This window comes from Dermacentor albipictus, chromosome 1 (assembly GCF_038994185.2).
Source record: "Dermacentor albipictus isolate Rhodes 1998 colony chromosome 1, USDA_Dalb.pri_finalv2, whole genome shotgun sequence".
NCBI lineage: Eukaryota > Metazoa > Arthropoda > Arachnida > Ixodida > Ixodidae > Dermacentor > Dermacentor albipictus.
The window spans coordinates 46,079,944-46,102,780 of record NC_091821.1 but is presented as its reverse complement, the minus strand read 5'-3'; the positions used below and the strand labels follow the sequence as shown (position 1 = coordinate 46,102,780).

Genomic DNA, 22,837 nt, shown 5'->3' with positions numbered 1-22,837 from the left:
TCAGCCTCAACGAAGGAGCTTGTGCACACATTCTGTGCACGGTATAGCATAATATCTTAAATTCTGGTTGCAATCCCTCCTCTCTCTGAGTAATTAGATGGCTCACCTCCGCCTATAGTTGGCACCTCTGCAGACCTCAAGAATATTATGAGAAACAGGGCTGAAGTACTGAGAGTTCGCCTAGCAAATCAGTCGACAACAACGCGCACTCGCTCTTGTACAAGCACGAGAACTGTGGCTTCTAATTATATATTTCGTTAGCTTATTGGGTTTGACGCTTCAAACTTCCCAGTGGGTAATGAAGGATGCCCTATAGGGGAGGACTCAAGATGAAGTTTGTCCACCTGGGGTTCGTAAACGTGAACCCAAAGCACCGTGGGCGCGCGTTTTTGCATTCTGCCCCCCCCCCCCCCCCCCCCGCCGTAATGTGGCCACGACGGCGGGGAATCGAAGCTGCGACCTCGTGTTCAATAAGCAGAACGCCATTGACACTGAGCCGTCGCGGAGGGTATTGTGCGCTTCTGGCAACCCACCTGTGTTCGCGTAATTGTCCAGCCATAATATGTCTTCACTAAAAGATCCTTTTCATTCGCTCCTCGTAACATGCTGTTTCACTGCAAACAGCAGTTATGTGCTAGGAAACAGGCTTATAATGCTTCCGTCCGTTTGCAATAATTTCGAACGATTATTATTAAAACATATAATGCACACTACTGCGAGGAAATGTGCCAACGTTCCCACGTATTCAAGCCGTGCTCTTCATAACCTCTAATCCACGTCTGTGTTTTACTGGGATCAAGCGTTAAGAGCTAGGAAGAGGGCCGAACAGAGTTTCATGCAATGATTACTGGAGGAAACTCTGGCACTTCTGTCTACGGGAGCTGCAATCAGGGTGGTTCAGCCAGTCTGGGAATGATGGTTAGTACGCGGAGTTGCCTAAACTTTCAAACGGCATCGTGGCTTTGGAAATTGATGCTTTCCAAGAAAGTGCTGCGGCATAAATAGTTAAATAAAATTAATAAAATTGTCCGACGGCAGGGTTCCAACAGTGGAGCTCTAAGCACAGGAGCCCGATATTGAAACCACAACGGCAGGGACGCGTGCGTCGACAAGCGGCATAGAACACCCTCAAAAATTTCTAGCGGGCAAGCCAGCGCGTTGAGATGCTTGGCGCTTTTCGTTTTGACCCCCCTGATAGGCGGAGCTGCGGCAGTTAGTAGCGATTATGTGTGTACGCAGAGTCTTGTTGCCTTCTGCATTTATGAAGGTATAGATGGCTTTAAAATTTAGGCCGATAAAGACAGATAAAGCGCAATAAACGAAGCCACAAGAACATCTGAAGCTACAAGCACGAAGACCGGACATATCGATGTACTACCAGTAGTTCCCACGGTGGCTGAAGGACCGCAGCAACAGAGTTCCCTCTAGTAATTATTGTAGGTGACTCTATGGGGCGAACGAGCCCGCACCTGGCTTAGCAGGGGCAATAATCACGACTTGACGCATGGGCGTGGGCGACAGCGTTCATCGCACATTGCCAAGTACCGCACCTTAATTGAGGAATTCGCGCGCCTGTAAAAGCTCAAGTGACAAGAAGCACGCCATCGGACTGCAGGACACAGGATGGAGAGCCGCGGCAGGACCCTTCTCATAGATGTTGTTCGTAGTGACTGAGTTCAGGGAATGAAACTGTCATTGGTGTCTGTTTGTTTCTCCTCCTTTTTCTTTTCTTTTTGATTACGAAGACTCTTTTTTTCAAACGCTCGGCTGACATACGGGTGTGTCATTTTAGTCCACGTGCACGAACGGCGGTCGTCCATCTCTACTTCCCCCATCCCGTGTCAAATGTACCGACACAACTTTCGCAATAAACATTCTCCGTGGCAGTAACAAGGAAGTAGCGTGAGGAAACCAAGCTGTTGCCACACATGTCCTGCCGTGAAGGTCCAGCAAGTTTTGTGATATACCGATACTTCCTTGCCATAAAATGGATGACGCATCCCCATTTCGACGTCGCACTAGGAGGGCTCACATTTGCGCATACTGAGCTTGCTAAATCTCTTGCAAACCTTTCAAGCTTTATACGCATTACTTAATGACATATCCTCCTTCGAATGTCCTTATACCTGTTACTGCATAGTCAAATGATGTATAATCAGCCACAAATAAAATATGAACAAGCACCTCTGCTTTCATATGAACCTTTGGCCTCTTGCATTATATCATGCGTCATTGTTATTGGACGAAGAAAGAAGAAAAGCAGCCATGGCCTAGTGGTGGAGCACTCGCCTCGGTTGCGGCTGTTTGTGAGCTCGATTCCAACCTCAATGTGGCCCCCACTGGTTCGTTTAATACAGGCAGAAGCGTACCCCGGCCTGGAACTCGACTTTCTTCAGAGATTATACGCTTGGGAAAGGTGCCTGCATGATAAAAATCCCCTCCAAACCCTCATGAACACAGAAAAAAAAGGAGGTTAGGGCCACTTCCCATGTGGCGTCCCCATGCAGCTATTAGGTAAGGACACAGTCGGCTTGGGGAAAAACACTACCTTTCCAAGCATTGAGGCACCATAAAAGCCGAACACCTGACCGGGAGCACGCGTGTAACTATTTTATTGTTGGTAGCTGGCGGCAGCTCTAGTCTGTCTCCCACAGCCCTTCAGATGCTGTCTGTGGTTCGCCAGGGGTGCCCAGAGACCAGCACATTATCTTCAGGGTGTACACATTCGCGCGACGCGAAAACATTGACTTAGTAGGAGGGAGTACGAATGAAAAATCCGACGTGGGTTCTAAGCACCAGGTGGCGGTATCGAATCCCGGCCACGGTGGCCGCATTTCGATGGGGACGTAATCCGAGCACACCCGTGCACTTAGATTTAGGTGCACGTTAAAGAACTCCAGGTAAACAAAATTTCCAGTCCCACACTACGGCTTGCATAGTCAGATCGTGGTTTTGGCGCGTAAAACCCCATAATTAAATTTTTTTAGGAATGAACAGAGCGAGCGCTAAGCTCTATTCCTTCCTACTAAGTCTTTTCTTTCCACGTCGCGCTGATGTGTACCCCCTAGACTTCAACCCACTCGCCCAGCAGCAACATATTCCACTCAGCCACATGATCTTTATAGATCCAGTTTTTGAGATGTGAACCTCCACAGGTATCCTAACACTAGGCCGGGAGGCATCTCAACCCATTAGGAAAACCAGTGGGCTTCCAGCCGCACCGGGATTTGAACCCAGTACATCCAGTATACGAGGCAGATTATCCACCACTAAGCCAACGCTAGGGCGTAACACACACACACACACACACGCATATATATATATATATATATATATATATATATATATATATATATATATATATATATATATATATATATATATATATATATATATATATATATATGCTTGGAACCATTGTACGGAAGTGCCACCGAAAGCTGCGGAATTCATACAAGGTGCCCAACTGACACCATCGGATCATTTGATCCGATAATGTAGTGATTGCCTTCCAGCACTCGTGGATGCGAATTCCTTCTTTGCCTATCTTATCATACAGCAGGTTATGCAGCAAAACACCAATAAGGAGAAGTCTTCGTCTTCGAAGTTTTACCCTAATAAGACATCGTCTTCTATCGAACAAAAGAAATCTTACCCCCGAAAGAGTAACACACTCGCATGGTATGTTCTAGCGATTCTTTGCACTGCTCTTTCCAAGTCGGGATTTTGAAGGTTTGCTGATTACTTCATGTGAACGTTTGAAGGGATGGCATCCTACATTTATTTTCTACACAGTTATCTTTGTTTAATACTGGCGGTGTATTAAAACTGCTAACATACTCTCTACACATTTAGTAGTGTTGGTGCACGCCATGCGCTATTTGCATCGCACGTCAAATATGCATAACTGAAAGAAATGTAACATGTGCTTTAGAAACGCAATAAATAAAAAAGCTCGCTTTACATGTTGTAGCTCCTCATTAGCACTGTGCTACTGTTATCGCGCATCGCTTACGAGGTATGCGGCCAAAAAATTTCGCAATGTTGATAAAGATAGAATCAACATGCAGGCCGGAGGGAGAACTGCTGAACTGTAAATTATATACTCGACCATTGTGTTCCGATTTTCACACGGACGAATGTTGACTCTGATTCAGTGTTGATTTCCGGGCAATAGCGTAGTCCATTTCTTTAAGTATCGGTATCAAGTACAAGGATCTCACGATGACGATGTTCAAGGTGTTAACTGTCACTAGTGTCACGATGTGTCCTTTTTTGATTACGATGAATTTTTTGTCGCCGAACAAGAGACACAACTGTTAATCACTACTGGTAATCTAAGAGAGGGAGTTTTCACGAGAAAGCAACCAAGGTGCAGCAAAATTTTCATGTCTTCGGGAAGGGAAAGTTCGCTAGGAGAAGCATGGGCCGGCTGACATTGACAGGAGCATTGCGCCAGCGCAGAGAACAGCGCGACAAGCGCTTGTGACACCACGGAGCCGTCCTCTTCAACAAGCTTCAGCGAAGACGTTAGGGGAAAGGGGGGGGGGGGGCGTGAGTTGCGACACGCAATGCCCCTGCAAACGGAACGTGGCAGTGATATTTGGACAAAGGTACGCGATCGGATTCAGACACGAACAAAAACAGAACATAAGAAGGCTGAGTCATATAGGTAAGCGTTGTGCGGAAGCTTCTAGTTACACGACTCTGCGGCTGATCTTGGCCTATAGACACATGACAGTTTTGCATTCAGCGCATTTTTTTCGGAAGGTGTGTTTATTTTCTATTTATTTGTTCTTTTTTTTTTGCTACGTGCACACGTTGGTATGGCGTGGCGTGCCGTGGCGCAAGCACTGAACTTCAGAGGCGGAAGGTAAGAAATAAAGTAAGCGTGTTCGGAAGTGTCAAGACTGACTGCGTGCTTTTCGTGCTAGCCAAGGACACCCGCGAGAGAGCGCTTGGGTATATAACCAAATTCACCAGGGCAGTCAATGCAGCTCTATTCAGCCGTCTCTCGCCCGAGCCTTTGCGCGTTTCCTAGCTATAGTCTGCCTTTCTTACCGTTTGTTTCTCGTAGAGAACAGCTTAGGTCTCCCAAGAAGATGAAGGTGTTGCTTCTGTGTGGAGTCATCCTAGCCGGAGCTTTCCTTGCTGAGGCTGCTGGTGGAAGCGAGCTGTGCTGTGAGACGCTTGCCTCTTATTATTATTCTTACTATTCTGTTTATCATTACTATTATCTTGATAACCTGTTTTTAACTAGATATTCGTGCGACTGCGCTAGAATTTGCCACGAATACCTGGAAAGGGATTTACTAAGCCTCATTGGCAGACAAACACTTCTCGTTTTGTTTTTGTCAGAGCAGCTTCATATCTTTGTTTCGGTTAATACTACATGATTAAAGATGTTTATCTTGTTTGAGGAAAATGACTGTTAACAGTTTTTTTAAAACAGTACGTCCGCTTGAATCCTGCAAGAGTAAATTTCAGCATGAGCAATAACAATGCGAACTCTTCTGCAGTGAGCTAGTTGTATGTATATATATATATATATGTATATATATATATATATGTATATATATATATATATATATATATATATATATATATATATATATATATATATATATATATATATATATATATATATATATATATATATATATCTTGTGTTCGAACGGAAAGAACAATAGTCCCTGTTCTACAGCGTAGCGTAGCATCATCATCATCGTCAGCCTATTTCTTTATGTGCACTGCAGCATGAAGGACTCTCCCAGCGATCTCCAATTACCCTTGTCCTGCGCTAGCTGTTTCGAGCTTGCCCCTGGAAGTTTTCTAATTTCACCACCCCTCTAAATTTTCTGCCGTTCACGACTGCACTTCCCTCCCCTTCATTCAGTAACTCTAATGTTCCGCCGGTTATCTACTGTACGCATTACATGGGCTGCCCAGCTCCATTTTTTTCTCCTATTGTCAGCTATAGAACGTCGGCTATCCCCATTTGCTCTCTGACATACACCGCCCTCTTCCTGTATTTTAACGTTAGGCCTAGCATTTTCTTGCGATAGAAATTATATGGACACTCCAGGCACATTTCTGCCGTCACCGTGATGATCCGTGTAAAGTTCAAGTGCGATAACAACGTCGCCGCGCGCCGTATTCCGTATGTGCAAGTGAGAGCGTGTGAGGGTGAGCTGACGACGGTGGCTCAATTTCGCGCTCGCAAGGGAGGAAAGCAGGGGGGTAGCGTGCCGTCTTCCAGCAAGGCACCGGGGTGGGTAGAGGCAAGGAGAGCACGTTCTACTACTCCGGCGGCTGCGTTTGGAGCGATCTGCGATGGGGACAGAGTGCCTCAAGTGCTGATAGCTTCGTGTACGCTCCGTACTCGCCGTTTAGTTCGCGTTGAAGCGAGAGGCAGCACAATGGTCAATTCACTCGCTGCTGCTGCTGCCACTCTTCGCATTTTGACAGCGAGGGTACGTGGTCATCGAGTGGGATGTGCTTTTGTTTGTCGGTGTGCGCATGGCACCATGCTTGTTTAGTGAGCGAATTTTTACGAGTTTATACGGCCGATAAAGCTACTATTCTTATTTCGTATAGCTGTCTGCTAATTTGCTATTGCAATCTATCCTTCGTCTTTCCGGCGAAACTGCGACTTTTTTCATTCTATCGCTCTTTGCGCGGGCCCTAGCTTGTTGTCGGGCTTCTTTCTTAACCGCTAAGATTCTCCCCCATATTTTAGCACTGGTAGCATGCAATGAGTGCACACTTTCCTTTTCAACAACAGTCGTAAGCTCCCAGTTATGAACTAGTAATGGCTATCGTATGCAATTCAACTCATTTTTATTCTTCTGTGAATTTTCTTGGCCTTGATAAACGCACTCCTGTACAAATTATAGAGGTTGACCGGCGGTCCTGAATTCTTGTTCCCTTGCCCATCTATTGAACATTATCTTTGTATCTTTGTCTTCTGCATATTAATATTCAACACCACTCTTACACTTTCTCGGTTAAGGTCCTCAATTATTTGTTGTAATTTGTTCCCAGTGTTGCTTAACAGGAAAATGTCATCTGCAAGGCGAGGGTTGCTCAGATACTTGCAGTTGATCCTCATTCCTAATCTTTTCCTGTCTAATAGCTTGAATACTGCTAAACATGCAGTGAATAGCATTGGAGAGATTGTGTCTCCTTGCTTGAGCCTTTTCTTGATAGGTAACTTTCTGATTTTCTTGTGCAGAACCAAGGTAGCTGTGGGATTTTCGCAGATATTTCCCAAAATATTCACGTATGCCTCCTGCAGTGCACTCCTTGATTACGCAATGCCTCTATGAATGCTGGTATTTATACTGAATCAAATACATTTTTATACTCTATGAAAGCCATATAGAGAAGTTGACTGTTGTCCGCAGATTTTTCTGTCACTCCAGTGATGACATGGTTGTGATCCATTGTAGAATATCCCGTCCTGAAGCCAGCCTTTTCACTTGACTGATTGAAGTCAAGGGTTGCCCTGATTCTATTGGAAATTATCCTGATGAATATTTTATACAGTACTGAAAGCAAGCTAATGGGCCTATAATTCTTCAATTCTTTAATGTCTCCCTTCTTATGGCTTAGTATGTTGTTGGCATTCTTCCAGCTCTCTGGTACACTTGGAGTCGTGAGGCATTGCGTATAAACGGCCGCACGCTCTTAAGCATATCATCTATTCCATCTTTGATTAAATTGAGTGTTATTGCATTATTGCATCTTATCCTGCCGTTTTACCCCGTTTCATATCTTGCAAAGCCCTTCTGACTTTATCGCTAGTTATAGAAGGAGCCTCTATAACCTGCTCATTACTATTTCAAATGGAAATATCGTGGCTGCTCAGGGTATTGTACAGGTTAGTATAGAATTATTGCGCCGCTTTTACTATAACTTCGAAATTGCTGATGATATTACGCGGCTTATCTTTCAGTGCATACATCTTGGCATGTCCTATGCCAAGTTTTCTTCTCACTGATTTCATGCTCCGGCCATTTTTACAGATTCCTCATTCTTTCCCACCTTACAATATCGAATATCCCTTACTTTCTTCTCGTTGATCAGTTCTGACAGTTCGGCGAATTCTATCTGATCACTTGCGTACTTGATCACTTTAGGTAGGACCAGTAGGATCACCTAGTACCAGTAGGCAACCAGTAGGATCACCTACTGGTTGCCTTTGTGTCTTACCGCTCACTTTAATTTCGGCTCCTGAAATGAGCGTATAGTTATAGTTTCATTAATTACCTGTATGTTACGTTGCTGTTTCTGTTCTAAATAGGCATATTTGTTTGCGAGCAGCAGCCTGAATTCATCTGCTTTTACCCGTACTGCGTATAGGTCGACTTGTTTCTTCTTGACTAATTTTACCCTTTCTCTCTTCAGTTTAAGAGAATTCTTAGACCTTACTAACCTATAGTAACTTCCCTTTACCCTATCAAACACTTCTACAACTACACTACCCGCCATGGTTACTCAGTGGCTATGGTGTTGGGCTGCTGAGCACGAGGTAGCGGGATGGAATCCCGGCCACGGCGGCCGCATTTCGATGGGCGCGAAAACACCCGTGTACTTAGATTTATGTGCACGTTAAAGAACCCAAGGTGGTCGAAATTTTCGGAGTCCTCCACTACGGTGTACCCCATAATCAGAAAGTGGTTTTGGCACGTAAAAGCCCATAATGTTGTTTAACTTCTCGCCTGCACACCATGCGATAAGACTACGTGCCCCACTATAGTCAGAAACGATGTCTTATTGCACGATGTGCTAAACATGTAACAAGTCCTGCTACTGTACTTGCGGCGTCAGTGTCGCCCTCACTGTGCCTCATCCTGGTGGTAGTTGCCAGGAATTGACTATATATATATATATATATATATATATGGTATGAGACAGGAAAGACGTACCCTTTTTGCAGCCAAGCTGTTTACCGCTACCCTCCAACGGCGCAGTCGTGTCTGCGGAAAGAAAAGTGCGAGCAAAAATTATCATCATCAGCAATAGCTCGTACCCCCCTAAGCAAGTAAAAGTCGTGGAACCACCGTGGCATCGGGGTAGCATGCTTGCCTCGCTCCTAGAGACCCGGGTTTGATTTCCATCCTAAACAATATGTACCGAATTAATTGACTTTGTTTACACAAATCTGCCTTACAAATTCGGCATCAATCCGAGCATTTTTAACGTGTTTTAACTCGTCGCGCCGTCCGCCAAGCCACAAAACAGGTGGTTTGTCCAGTTTGTCGACGATGAGTTTGCATTGAAGTGCTTCACCGATGTCACTCGGCCAACAACCACACATGGAACGTGCATTGATCTTACGTTGCCAAAGCACGTCTGTGCGGTTGAAACTTTAAATGTAGCCGTATATCACAGTGTCCACAATGCAGTGGTGATGATTGTTACAAAATAAAATGTTTGCCAAAGTTTACTGTTCGTCTCGTCGCCATATCGTAGGCGGTGGTCCCCCACAGCTTCGCGGTCCAACCACCTTCACAGAGTGGAAAGGGTACTGAATTTTCTCTTGCTTTTTTTTTTCATTGGTTCACAGCTTTGAGCAACGAAGGATTCAAGGTATTTTTGAAGTGCATGGGAGACCACGTCAACCCAGAGGTAAGAATGACTCATTCAGCCATTGATTAATTTTAGTGAATGGAATAATTGACAAATAAGCATACAAAAAAATTCATCAACAATTTTTGCTTTACTTTGGGTATCAGAGCCCACATTCATTGATGACAAATGCTTAAGCGACTTCTTTGACTATTAATATGCGTAGTTTTCTAAAGTGTGGCTATTTACGCAGTTCAAGGCAACAGTAAAGGAAGTCATCGGCGACAAGACGGACCGTGTGTACGACATCTTCAAGAAGCAGTGCGAGGCTGGAGTGGACTTCGTAAGTGCTTATTGCTCAAACTCGAGGAAGTGTAATATTGTTGCACGTTAAATTATATTAAGCTTCATTATAAAATACTAGGTACGCCTGGTGCTTGTTCATTTTGGCTTATGCGAAGTGCGAGTCATACCTGTGTGATAGATGCTGACAGTGGTCATCTGTTTCTAGCCCCTGGTTTGTTACCATAAACACCATGCACTGGTGCTGATGCTGACAATTCAGTTCATTATTCGCGAGAAATACAATTAAAAACAGCTTTGTTGAAGAAACTTTGTTTCCATTGAAGGTCTGTGCAGGCTGAAGCAATCATTTTTGCTGCAAGAATGAACCGTTCAAATTCGCACTAAATAATTCGTTATGTCAGAAAGCTCCTGGGAACCGAACACAAACTCGTCAACAAGATTTGGAGCTCAAGGTCATAAGCATGTGTACAATGCCAGGCACCTTTTTTTTTGCAAAGAGTGCTGAAGCTACCTTTCAATGTCATAACCTGGGGATTATTAAGTCCTCATCTTCTAGGAGGGAGAAAGAGAGAAAAACAAAGAGGGAAAGGTTGGGAAGTTAACCAAGTACGTGCCCAGTTGGCTACGTTACACTTGGGGATGGGGAAATGGGGAAGAATAAATAGAAAAGGAGGAGTAGAAAATTATCAAATAGTCGGTCATTGCGAACGCAATCGCAGAGTAATGTCCACTGTCATAAGCGTTCGTACAGTCCAGTAGCCTTCAAGAAGTGCAGAAGAGCATTTGTAGCCCTTTGCATGCAAGAATGCACAGGCCATGGTCCTAGGATCTTTACCACCGAGAGCGTTCTATTATCTAACAGGCTGAGTCTAGCTAGTAGAGCGCATTGCTGAGCGTCAAAGGACGCGCGGTGACACAGAACACAGAGTCTCATCACGCCCGTACAAATTGCACGCTGAACTATTCGCCTTTCCTATTAGGAATCAATAGACATTTGTACATGTGACACCTACCAACATGCGGCACAATAAAGTTGATTCGCGACGGGAGCGTCTGGAATGAATTCTACGCGGCAACTTCACTCACTCGCTCGCCACCGCACACTTCTACGACGGAACTCACCGGGTTTCACCAGCTCACGCTTGCACTCTCTCGACCCTAACTTGCTACTTCACCTCAACTTATAAAGCTTAAGCTTGCGGCATACCTAAGGAAACCAGTTTAACCCCGCATTTTGTTCGTCAATGCGTGAATAACTAACACTAGAGCTATGTACGGTTACTTGAACTCTGGTTAGTCATTATAAGATTTTAATGAACGAGTGCAGTGAGTATTGCATTTTATGCTAGAGCGTTGTTGTACTTGTGGTGAACGACCAAACAAATCGCAGGATGGGACGATATGGTTATAAATACATTCTGCTGCAGAAGCTTTTAAGAGCTTGAGTTCGAGAACTTCTAGCTCGTATTCACATAGTGGTTGGGCATGAATGCTCTCCGCAGTAGCCCAGAGTATATGACGTTGCGCTACTGAGCTCAAGTTCGCGGATTTGATTCCATCCTCGATGGTCGCATTTCGATGGGGGTGAAGTGCACAAACGCTCGTGTACTTAGATTTACTCACTAAAGAATTAAACCAAAGTCCCCCTCCCCCCATTATCACGTGCCTCGTAATAAGATGATGGTTTCGGTGCGTAAAACCCCATAATTTAGTTTTTAATTTTGTGCGTGAATAAGATGATGTCTTAGCGGCAGGAGAGGGGAGTGGTGTTATTCGGCCACCGAAAAAAAAAGGAGTTATAGTAAATTGTGTGGCCTACAATGGTATTGCCGCAGAATGTCTAAGCCAATGTACTAATTTCATTTGAAGTACATTTATTTAATAAAATAACAATATTTGTTTTTAACCACTGTGACCCAACTTTGTTTCGGCAAGTTTGCTCACTTTAGGGTTACTATTATGAACGCGATCTGGAGTATGCACGAGAGGGGTTACGTGTCCATAACAAATATGACCAAATTTTTATTATTTTGAGGAGAGACTGTTCCCAGGCCCTATTTTTTAGGGCATATCTTTCTAGCTCTCATTTCCTTCTCTCTTGTGACATTTTGTGCTTTGTGTATTTGTAGTGTTTCCAGCACCTTAGGTTATGTGTTTCCTCTGTTGTACCATCTTGCGCCTTCTGTGTATTTCTGTGTTTGCGACATTTTATTATGTGTTTTTATGCCTTATACTTCTACATTTCTCACGTGACAAGTAGTAGCCGACATGATATTCTGGTGGCTACGTTTCCTCGCTAATCATCTCAATAATACTAAAAAAAATCATGAAAACTGAGTGTTTTGCCATGTCCAGGACATGGATTTGTCAATGAGGCAAGAAGCGTAGGAGTTGTGATAAGGCACAGTCATTTATCGGGTAGCTTTCGTTTGAAGCGAAAGCAACTGGTATGTGTATCTTGTTTTTAAAATGACCAGTAAAAGCAATAGAATTAACGTTATGTTTTCTCTCCCTTAGGGCGCCGTGCTGACGACGGTGTTCTCGGTGAGTACGTGTTATAGCACACGCCTGCTTTGCTCTAGAAGTGACTTTGCACGGCATTAATCAATAGCTTTGAGTATTTAAGTCTTTCCTCTCTGCAACGTTTCCATCACCTCCATGCTTAAAGATCCACCACGGCAATCACAATCAATCAATCAATCAATCAATCAATCAATCAATCAATCAATCAATCAATCAATCAAGAAAGCGAATTTATTATCGTGGCCAGGAAAAACTTGTTGATCTTGGTACTGGCGCTCGCGAGAAATGGCATAAAATACGTACACAGCCGGTGAAGCGTCCGCCACATTTGGCTGAGCACAAGAAATATGTCAATTACATAACATATAACATACAAAAATAATATTGATCGACATTTAGGGACGTCAGGACACCAAGCATATGGTAAGTGTTACATGAAATAAGGCGGATATACATACATTAACTAGCAGGAAGAAAGAGTACACATGTTTTATGATCATCAAATAATAATAAAATTTGACGTAATAGTTCTGCGGAACCCTGCTAGGTGGAGAGAAGTAATTCGAGGAGCCCGTATCGGTTTCCTTTGTAGCAATTGCTACGAACGGATGGATGCCACATTTTCCCTGTATCAATGATAACATTAATAATAACGATCGGCAACATAATAATAATAATAATAATAATAATAATATGAGTGCGCTGTATTCTAAACCCAACATTTTCAAAATACGTAGAAAGACATGGTTTGACAAAAATTCCAAGACTCTTGATCTATTATATAATGATCGGCTTGTTGATTTCAGCATTCCATTAAATTTACATAGAAACGCTAATTCATCGATTATGGTCTTGGCACCGCCTACACAAAACACTTTTTGCGCAGAACTCGACCGTGGAGTTCGCCAGTGTTATTGTGGCTTTGTTGACGGAGAACCATATCACCTTCCTTTAGTATGTCTACATCATGACACACTAAGACAGAGAGTTCAGTTGTTTTTAATCACATTAGACCGTAGACCACCCAGTCTGAAGAAATTATTGGGATCTTGGCAAACAAGAGTCATGAAAAAGGACCGCTTAGATACCTTTAAATTAATTTTCTTCAAGAGAGTGGCATTGTTGGGCGTTACTAACGAATATAAAAAAAAAAGTCTTCATATAAAAGCGTTCATTATTTCTACTCTCGCTGCGTATGTGTGATTTATTGCGGTTCGCATTCTCGGTTTGACTATTTCTTTAGTGTCACTATGTTATGTCATATTGTTCCAAGTTGTGCTCCTTTGATAGTTTCTTTGTAACGTCATGGTGTTGTTTTGACTGCATGATATGTGATAACCTTGTTATGTGTGCATTAACTGTTCTTCTGGTCTTGCTACTACCAAACCATGTGCGAAACTGGACAAAAGAATATATATATATATATATATATATATATATATATATATATATATATATATATATATATATATATATATATATATATATATATATATATCACTTGTTATATCTATATATGTTATATGTTATATATATATATATATATATATATATATAAAATACGGAAACAAGTATATATATATATATATATATATATATATATATATATCACTTGTTTCCGTATTTTAGAACCGAGAAGTAGCCGGCGCCGTACTTGTGCGCCAGCACATCCTTCTATCACGTCAATAAAAAAAAATACACTTCTAATGTCAGAAAGACAGCTGCTATTTTTTATTGGACGACTTAAACACAGAAATAAATTGTATAACGCAGGCTAAGACCGAGACAAGCACTATAAAAAATACGAAAGCACAGTAGAGCATAAGAGAATGTAGGCCACGACCTAATTATACAACGTGTATAATCGACAGTGCTGTATGGAAGGTGTAAAAAATGAATCAAGAAATACATCGAGATGAACATAAAAATTATTTCATATTTGTTTAAATTAGATGGCGGGGCGATCCACTACTCCAGTACTATTGTGCAGAAAGCGTTGAATGCTGAATGACAGGTGTTTCATCTACGCAAAGTTGCACATGATTTCTTTCTTTCTTTCAGGATCAAGTAGCGAGTTCCGTGAGAAGCGCCTACGCTCAATGCAAGCCAGTTCAAAGTTGAAGCGCTTCACCATAACCAACGAACCCGAAGACAAAGAGTTCAGCAGTCCACATGGTGGAGTCACAGTGCAAATAAAACAGACACAAAGAACACAAGACAAACACCATGAGGTGCTGTGCATTTTAGCCATCATTCAACAACAATAGGAAAAAATACTAATGCTCTTTAAAATAATACTCGTCAGTATGCTTCGCCTTATGGCACTCGTAAATCACAAAGGCAACACGTTATGTTTACGCAAGGGTACTTTCATGTTTCATTTCAAACACGAAAAAAGCAAGTTCTCGGTTTCTGATGCTACCACTAGGGTGATTCTCTCCAACCATTTTGTCAATCAGGAAGCTAATGTTATCCCCCAAGTTCTTTTGTTTCTTTCTTTCTTCTTGCGCGCGCGCGCCGTGGAATGCGGCTGTGAAGTAGTACAGTGGGTCACAGCCGTGGAGTTTTTGTTCAAGCCCAACTAACGACGAGGCTTCCTTAAATTTCCTGTTATTTTATTTACGTTGCCGAGGCGTTCGAGCGTTATGTTACATTAATTCAGCTTTGGCCGACAGCACGTTATACGTATATAATGCAGCTTCGCTCCGCGTGTGGAATTAATACCTTTGAACAAGTATAGCAATTCTGCACAGCTTTTCCATAGGGGCTTCCGAGCTGCCACTGTGCAGTGCCTACTGGCACAGGGCTAACAATGTTAGTCTGAGAAGGACCATACATTACTGTCAGAATTTTGTAGCTCATTCAGAGAAAATAATGGCTTCCTTTGAGCTAATTGGCTCATTACAAGACTGTCGACCGAGCTGCGCCAACCGGGTTATGGTATACATGCATACATGTTCCCATTAGAGCAAAGTTTTGTTTTCCTCTTCCCTCGACTTTTCCACTGCTGCTGCTGCTGTCTTGCACCCTGCGTCGAGGGGGGGTTGAGAACAAGTAGAATGTACAGTACATGGTAGGGACGTGGGAGGGGTGTCTGTGAGCCCTTTCCAGCTGGAACTTCGTGGACGTCACCACAATTCCCTCTGTAGCTCTCTGGTTGTTGTCACAATGCCCTCTAGAACTCCCTGGCCCTCGACAGAATGCCCTCTGGACGGCTGTAATTACGCGTTAGCTCCCCGCAAACACTTTTGTAGAAGCCGAAGTGCTTACGTTTGTACTCACGTGCGACAGCCCAGAGAGGAGATATTGAGGTAGAAAGAGTAGGACAGAGACTGCGTAAAGCCAGCGCCCTGAAGAAATGGCTGAATAATAACCTTCCCACGAGCGAAAAGCTTGCCACGAGCTTGCATACATGGGAGGATCGCAGGAGGAGGGACAGGCGCCGTCAGAAAGCATGCTTTATTTGGTGTCTCGCGAATAAAAGAAACAGTACAACTAACACGGCAACAGTTGCGGACAAAATGTAAACATTTTAATTCAAGGTTTGATACGGCACGTTTCTGCTCTTTCTGAAAAATGAACAAACACCATGCAAGCTTGTACCTGCGGGCAACTGACGCAGTTACTAAAGCACGGCAGCGTCAAGACGACAACGCGTAATCGGCTGCCCCGCAAATCAACACTTCAGTCACGATGCGAAGTGCCGTGTGAGGGAATGACAGGGCTAACTTTCTCGCAGGCTGTGAACAATGGCTCAACAGCGCCTCGAGCAAACACGTCTCACTGTGTGTTCTGTGCACGTATAGATAAACATAAGTAGCGCAGGCTAGGTAACATTTAGCATCACACGGCGACTGTCGTAGGCCGTTAACCTCACCGCCAGATATTGTCAGAGAACGCAGACAGCACAAAAAACTTCGCTTACATCGATTCCTAGAGTGCGTGGGATTTGCATAACATGGTTTGTGTGTATTTTTGCGCAGATTCTTATGCTATCTTCACTACTTCAGTGACGTCAGCTCGGTGACAGAAATGATTTAGAGAGGACCGAAAGAAACGCTGCGGATCGATCTACCAAGCTTCTTGAAGCGAAGGTTAACTGTGAGAGAATTCCACCTACAGCCTTACGTGTACACCTTCAAATAATATATGCACAAGCGCAAGGCAAAGTTGAGGTCCATTAACGGGGAAAAATAATTACTGCAAGTGGAGCAACGTTTTACTGCATGAATGCAATTGCTGGAAGTAATGTGTGACGGCTACAATTTAAACGAAACAGTAAAAAATCAAAAGATCCCTTTAAACATAGTGCACGTGATTCACTTTAAAAGGCTGTAGCAGACAGAAGGCTTCCTGATCATATCAAGCTAATCGTCCGTGCTCAAGGCTTCGAGGACACAGATTTGCTTTCTTAAGTAATCGAAATTGCATGATCACTCGTGATGGTGGGGTGGATTTGCTCTGATCGCATCACCGTTTATCCATTCCATAATTTACGTTTTTTTGACGCACCTTAACCAGGCTCCGCACGTTAAAGGTATGTAATCGGAACCATCTCCGGCTAACCTGTCGAGCTTACCTTTTTTTCTTTCTCTGCATCAAGAAACTAACTTTATTATCCATACTATATCACCTTAACGCAATCAAATAAGCCCGAAGCCTGCATTTTACTGATCTTATAGATTGTGGTGCTCTAAAAAAGAAAACATTCAAGGTAATTTGCTTGTTGCCCGCGGGCATGTGCTCACAAGCCTGTGAAGCAAGTGGGACGCAGCGCTGAACGGTCAAGTAGCCTTCAGAACTTTTTGTTAGGAATACTTCACCGCTTTGAGTTTTTGCTACCCGCGACAATATGTACTTACTGCTAACAGCATAATAATAGACCGCTCGTCACGAGTTTGCACTCAAACAAACGAAGTCTGCTGAAGAGCCGAACACCCTCTGATTCCCTGTCAATGACGGCCAGAGGGCTGTCATTTGCAGAATTTGACATTCTGGATAGTGTACAAGCTCCTTGAGCTTTAATTCTTCAGGAACAAGTGAAGTTTTCTCTTCGCATACACCCCCCCCCCCAAAAAAAAATGTTCGTGGTATGGAGATAGAGAACAAAGAGACAGAAATGCGCCCAGCATTGCATGCTAATACGTGTGTGTTGAATGTAAAATCGCAATGTACTGACAGAATGTGAAGAGGTCAGCACTTGCCCGGTTTATTTTATTTTTCTATAAGTACCAGAAATCTGCGTAAAAAGATCCCGCATGCAAAATGCACTAGCTACTCTGCCCTTCGAAGTGTGCGAACACACGCACCTACGCATACGCACTGCAAAACAACGGTTTGCTGCCTATAGGGACGCCGTGCAAGCATATTTGCGAATGTTGTACTGAACTGGACGACAAAAGCTCGAGCATTCGCAAGGAGAAACTGCATTGGTGACTGCAAATATAGGTACCGCGCGCCCATATACTTCGATACCGGCGTATGGGCACCGCGGGTGATGGCAGGATGGCAGCGCGGCTCTTTCAGCTTCCTGCAAGACCTGCCGACGACAGCCACTTGGGCTACGAAGGCGCTACACGATGGAAACGTGGCGCTATTATGAATAGCAACCAATGCGTGCCGATGTATAGCCTTGCTTGAACGTTATGCTTACTTGAACCTGACGAGCGAAGCCTTGCCCATCGCAGGTCGGTCTGGAGCACGCGTCTGCCCAGACGCCGGACGCGTTCTTCAGACAGGCCACGATATGCGGCATGCGCAGTCATGTACCACATATGTGCAAAAATTGGAAATACTTGTACGGTAATAGGCACCGCTGTAGCGGGCATCGTGAACGCGCAACGTTTCCTACAAAATATGGTTACTCCGCTAACATGCTGTGCGATTTCGCGCTGCAGTCATTGCGAAAAAAATTTGAGCATCTGGTGCCTACAGGACATAATAGTGAGGGCGCGGGAATTATGCGCGTTAACGATGCCATGGATCGAGGATTTCTTTGCTTATCGAGTTCAGGCAAGCCAGGAAAAGGACAGGCGTCTGTTCCTATTCGTAGTGTCATGGTGTCGTCTCATTTTCGTCCGTAGATAAAGCAGTTGGCGTCGGAAACTCGTGTAACTTACACAGATGCAATGCGACACAGGTGCGCTTATAAGAATAAATCAATGCTACTTGAGTGACATCAACGCATGCAAAAAAGCTCCTCACTGCAGAACGCAGAGAGGGGGGCTCCGTATAGGTTACTAAAGGAGAGCCAGTGGCCATTGAAACGATTAAATCGTTTATTTATTTTACGTGACATTATTTCATTTTCTTCGCTTATGGTTAAAAAAAAAGAAAGAAAGGAAAAGGACACTGACAGTGAACGAACCTACCAAGTGCGCACGTCGCGTACGTTATGCACTACCATCGCTGCGGTTCCATCTCTCTTCATAGGTATCGCCGAGTCTGAATGCACAGCAAATTATGTAGACTGTATGTAACCTGGTTTCTAGCATAACACACACACACACACATATATATATATCATCAGCCTGGCTACGCCTACTGCAGGGCAAAGGCCTCTCCCATACCAACTACCCCGGTCATGTGCTAACTGTGGCCATGATGTCCCTGCAAAATTCTTAATCTCATCCTCCCACCTAACTTTCTGCCGCCCCCTCCTATGCTTCCCTTCTCTTGGAATCCAATCCGTAACCATTCATGACCATCGGTTATCTTCCCTCCTCGTTACATGCCCTGCCCATGCCCCATTTCTTTTTCTTGATTTCAACTAAGATGTCATTAACTCGCGTTTGTTCCCTCACCCAATCTCCTCTCTTCTTATCCCTTAACGTCACACCCATCATTCTTCTTTCCATCGCTCGTCGCATCGTCCTCAATTTAAGTAGAACCCTTTTCGTAAGCCTCCAGGTTTCTGCCCCGTACGTGAGTACTGGTAAGACATAGCTGTTATACACTTTTCTCTTGAGGGATAATGGCAACCTGCTGTTCATGATCTGAGAAAGCCTGCCAAACGCACTCCAGCACATTTTTATTCTTCTGAATATTTCAGTCTCATTATCTGAATCCGCGGTCACTATATACTTGCCCTAAGTAGATGTACTCCCTTACGACTTCCAGCGCCTCGCTACCTATCGTAAACTGCTGTTCTCTTCCGAGACTGTTAAACATTACTTTAGTTTTCTGCAGATTAATTTTTAGGCCCACCCTTCTTCTTTGCCTCTCTAGGTCAGTGAGCATGCTTTGCAATTGGTCCCCTGAGTTACTAAGCAAGGCAATATCAACAGCGAATCGCAAGTTACTAAGGTATTCTCCATTAACTCTTATCCCCGATTCTTCCCAATCCAGGTCTCTCAATACCTCCTGTAAACACGCTGTGAATAGCATCGGAGACATCGTATCTCCCTGCCTGACGCCTTTCTTTATTGGCATTTTGTTGCTTTCTTTATGGAGGGCTACGGTGGCTGTGGAGCCGCTATAGATATCTTTCACTATTTTTACATACGGCTCGTCTACACCCTGATTCCGTAATGCCTCCATGACTGCTCAGGTTTCGACAGAATCAAATGCTTTCTCGTAATCAATGAAAGCTATATACATAAGAGTTGGTTATATTCCGCCCATTTCTCTATCACCTGATTGATAGTGTGAATATGGTCCATTGTTCAGTAGCCTTTACGAAATGCTGCCTGGTCCTTTGGTTGAGAGAAGTTTAAGTTGTTCCTGATTCTATTGGCGGTTACCTTAGTATAGATTTGTAGATTACCTTAATGCGTAAAGACAGTGTAGGCAACGGACAGTAAGTCTTCGGCGACTCCTTTCTTGTGGATTATATATATATATATATATATATATATATATATATATATATATATATATATATATATATATATATATATATATATATATATATATATATATATATATATAACATGAAACAAGGCCGATAGGGAAGGTACTCTAAACCGTAATGGTAAGCCAGCCCCGTGCACACACGGCACCAAAACTATGACGTCTGAGAGTCCTGCCGAGCAGCGAATAAATGAGCTTGTTATGAGCTTGCGAAATCAGAAGCGTGAATGGACAACTTCCATTGAAACGAAGGAAAGTATATGTGGACTTAAGTACCAAAAAAAAAACTGTCATGCATTTTTTTTAAATATCAAAACAAGACTATTTAAAGGAAATTCTTCTTTGCGTGACAAGGAAGGAAGGAATACTCAAGAAAACTATTCTATGGAGAAATGAAAGATTCCTGTCTCAGGAATCCTGTTATCTAACTATCTCAATAGCTTCAAAGGACACAGAAAGAGAAGCCCTGTAGTGAAGTGCACTGGAAAGTGATTAAGCGCAGGGATAAAAAACGAACTCGGCAATCTATAATCGTAGCGGGAGCTCTGTGAGCTGTTGCGATTGGCTATTGGGAGTGTAAAAGCTGAAAGCAACTTGAATGATGGAAGTAAATGTGTCGCCGAAAACATGGTTGACGTCAGAGTTATGAAGACATCATGGGCAAAAGAAAGAAAGACTGGTGTCCCAGCATCGCCTAAAATGAGCAAAACGAATTCTTATGTTACCATTTGGCACTGCTTCAAAGCGTATCAATGTTTGCATGGACCGGATACCTTATGAAGCATGCCTTGTCGCACAATGAAGAAAAGTCATCGCTAATTGTGTCCTGATAGGCACAGAACCACTGCATTATAATAGAATTAGAATACATCTGCATCGGCTTCTCCACAGCTTCACAAGCATAGACGGAAAGCTGGCAGAGACGCCCTGTTTACGTCCGTGAGTGTTGCAACGTACGCTGCGAAGTATATGACTCACCTTTCCCTGTCGCAGACTTTTGCGACCACCCCGATATAGGCATGAATTATGCACCAAAGGTCTTCATGATATGCACTAAAGCAAACACATTTTAGTGCAGTAGTGTGATAGCCGACAATGTGCGTTTTATCGGATTCTAAAACCTATCAGTGCTGTAGTATATGTGAAGTTGGCGCTGGCTAATCAGGGTCGGATTCCACACCGTGGTTTGCTCGTATACAAGCAACGATTCCCGCCGATTGACCGTCGTGATCGGAGGCTGGAAAGACGGCCTTTAACGCTCAGCCTTGTAGCCTTCGCTCAAGGTACACGCGCGCACTTCTAAACGCGGCGCGCCGCCGATCAAGCTACGCGCGTGAACTAGAGACCACGTGGTCAAAGCGCGCTGCCAACCTCATCGACTCGTCATAGATCAACCGCAGGTAGCAACAACACGTGCAGTGTTGTGCGAGCCGAGAGCAAGCGTTTATGAGGCCTTCTAGGAAACGTTGGTTGGGATCTCGCCAAAGCCGGTCGGCTTGGGTCGAAGCGGGCAGCGGAGAGAAAACACGAACCGCCGAATACGGCTGGCGCCTCACCTTGAATCCGTTCGCCGCTGTCGCTGCTGCCGAAAAAAAAGGTGCTGCTTATCAGTGCGTTTCCTCCCTTAGTGCCCCCTCTCAATGAGCGCAACTAATGGGCAGACTGCGTTCAGCGACCACGTGATGGGGTGTTGCTGGCAGAGACAGAAAATAGTTTTGGATTCTTCATTAGGCTAACCGCTGTACAGAGTGGGACTTAATTATAGCACCAGTATCTCCTGCACCTCTGTAGAATCGGTAGAGACAACTGTATACTACTCTTGTTAGCTGCTTATGCGAGATGCAAAAAACGGAAAAAATAGTAATATATACATAGTATATTATATATAGTTCAGTGAGAACGAGCATACTTACGAAAAAAAACCATCTTAGGGATTGTTTTCTTTGCCTTTCATATATATATATATATATAGATGCGCGCCCATTATTGTGAGCACATACCACTGCTTACACGGATCCTATACTTCTGATGAAACGCTTCACCGAGGTGACACTAAAATTGCTCAGTGCCTGAAAGAGCACTTCTCCTTCCCGAATGTCCTATGCTCGCAGCGTTTTAGGGAAAGCAACATTGTAGGCTCTCTAACTGAGAGAAAAGAGTTGCGGTTACGAAGAAACCGAGTTATGACAGCATATCCCGAGATGGTTGCGTCGTTCATGCGCTCTCTTTTCTCTCTTTGCAAACTCTCGAGGGAATTCAAGTATTCTACAACATTTCGAAATTTGTACACAACAATGTGTTTTTCTCAACTCTAATAGCGTTGGTCGTCAGGAATGGCATTTCTAGATTCAACAGTGACTTCATAGATCGGGTCCAGAGGAACTTTCTAAGCATATGTCGACACCGCTTTGCTAACATGCACACTGGACTTCCACTTTCTACACTTTTGCTTTGTATTCTCTTCGTGTACACATTTGATGCTCTGTTAAAATCTTTATTCGGGAAATTATTATTCTTTATTTATGTGTGTGCGCGCGCGCGTGTGTGTATGCGTGCGTGAGGTTGCATTGTAAGAATGTCATGT

The 22,837-nt window shown here is 43.7% G+C and overlaps 1 protein-coding gene and 1 long non-coding RNA gene across 2 annotated transcripts in view; one reads left to right on the top strand and one right to left on the bottom strand.

Annotated features, from left to right (window-relative positions):
• The window catches only part of LOC139054894 (uncharacterized), a 119,716-nt gene extending 97,842 nt beyond the window's left edge, over positions 1 to 21,874 (bottom strand). The window contains exons 1-2 of the long non-coding RNA XR_011511599.1: positions 21,810 to 21,874; positions 8,931 to 8,981 (exon numbers count right to left, since the gene is read on the bottom strand). This is a non-coding gene — a long non-coding RNA (uncharacterized lncRNA). The remainder of the gene's footprint in view (positions 1 to 8,930; positions 8,982 to 21,809) is intronic.
• On the top strand, positions 4,987 to 14,624 carry LOC135905314 (uncharacterized). The gene is made up of 5 exons (XM_065436344.2): positions 4,987 to 5,181; positions 9,572 to 9,633; positions 9,827 to 9,916; positions 12,397 to 12,423; positions 14,464 to 14,624. The coding sequence occupies exons 1-5, from the start codon at positions 4,992 to 4,994 to the stop codon at positions 14,521 to 14,523; spliced, it is 429 nt and encodes a 142-aa protein (XP_065292416.1). The 5' UTR covers positions 4,987 to 4,991; the 3' UTR covers positions 14,524 to 14,624.
• Positions 21,875 to 22,837: the final 963 nt, after the last annotated feature.

What these genes read in the sequence shown, in the direction of transcription:
- LOC135905314 (XM_065436344.2), top strand. Translation starts at nt 4,992, where the DNA reads ATGCAGCTCTATTCAGCCGTCTCTCGCCCGAGCCTTTGCGCGTTTCCT. An exon ending in GAGACCACGTCAACCCAGAG is followed by an intron (nt 9,634 to 9,826) that starts GTAAGAATGACT and finishes CTATTTACGCAG; the next exon opens with TTCAAGGCAACAGTAAAGGA. An exon ending in GCGAGGCTGGAGTGGACTTC is followed by an intron (nt 9,917 to 12,396) that starts GTAAGTGCTTAT and finishes TCTCTCCCTTAG; the next exon opens with GGCGCCGTGCTGACGACGGT.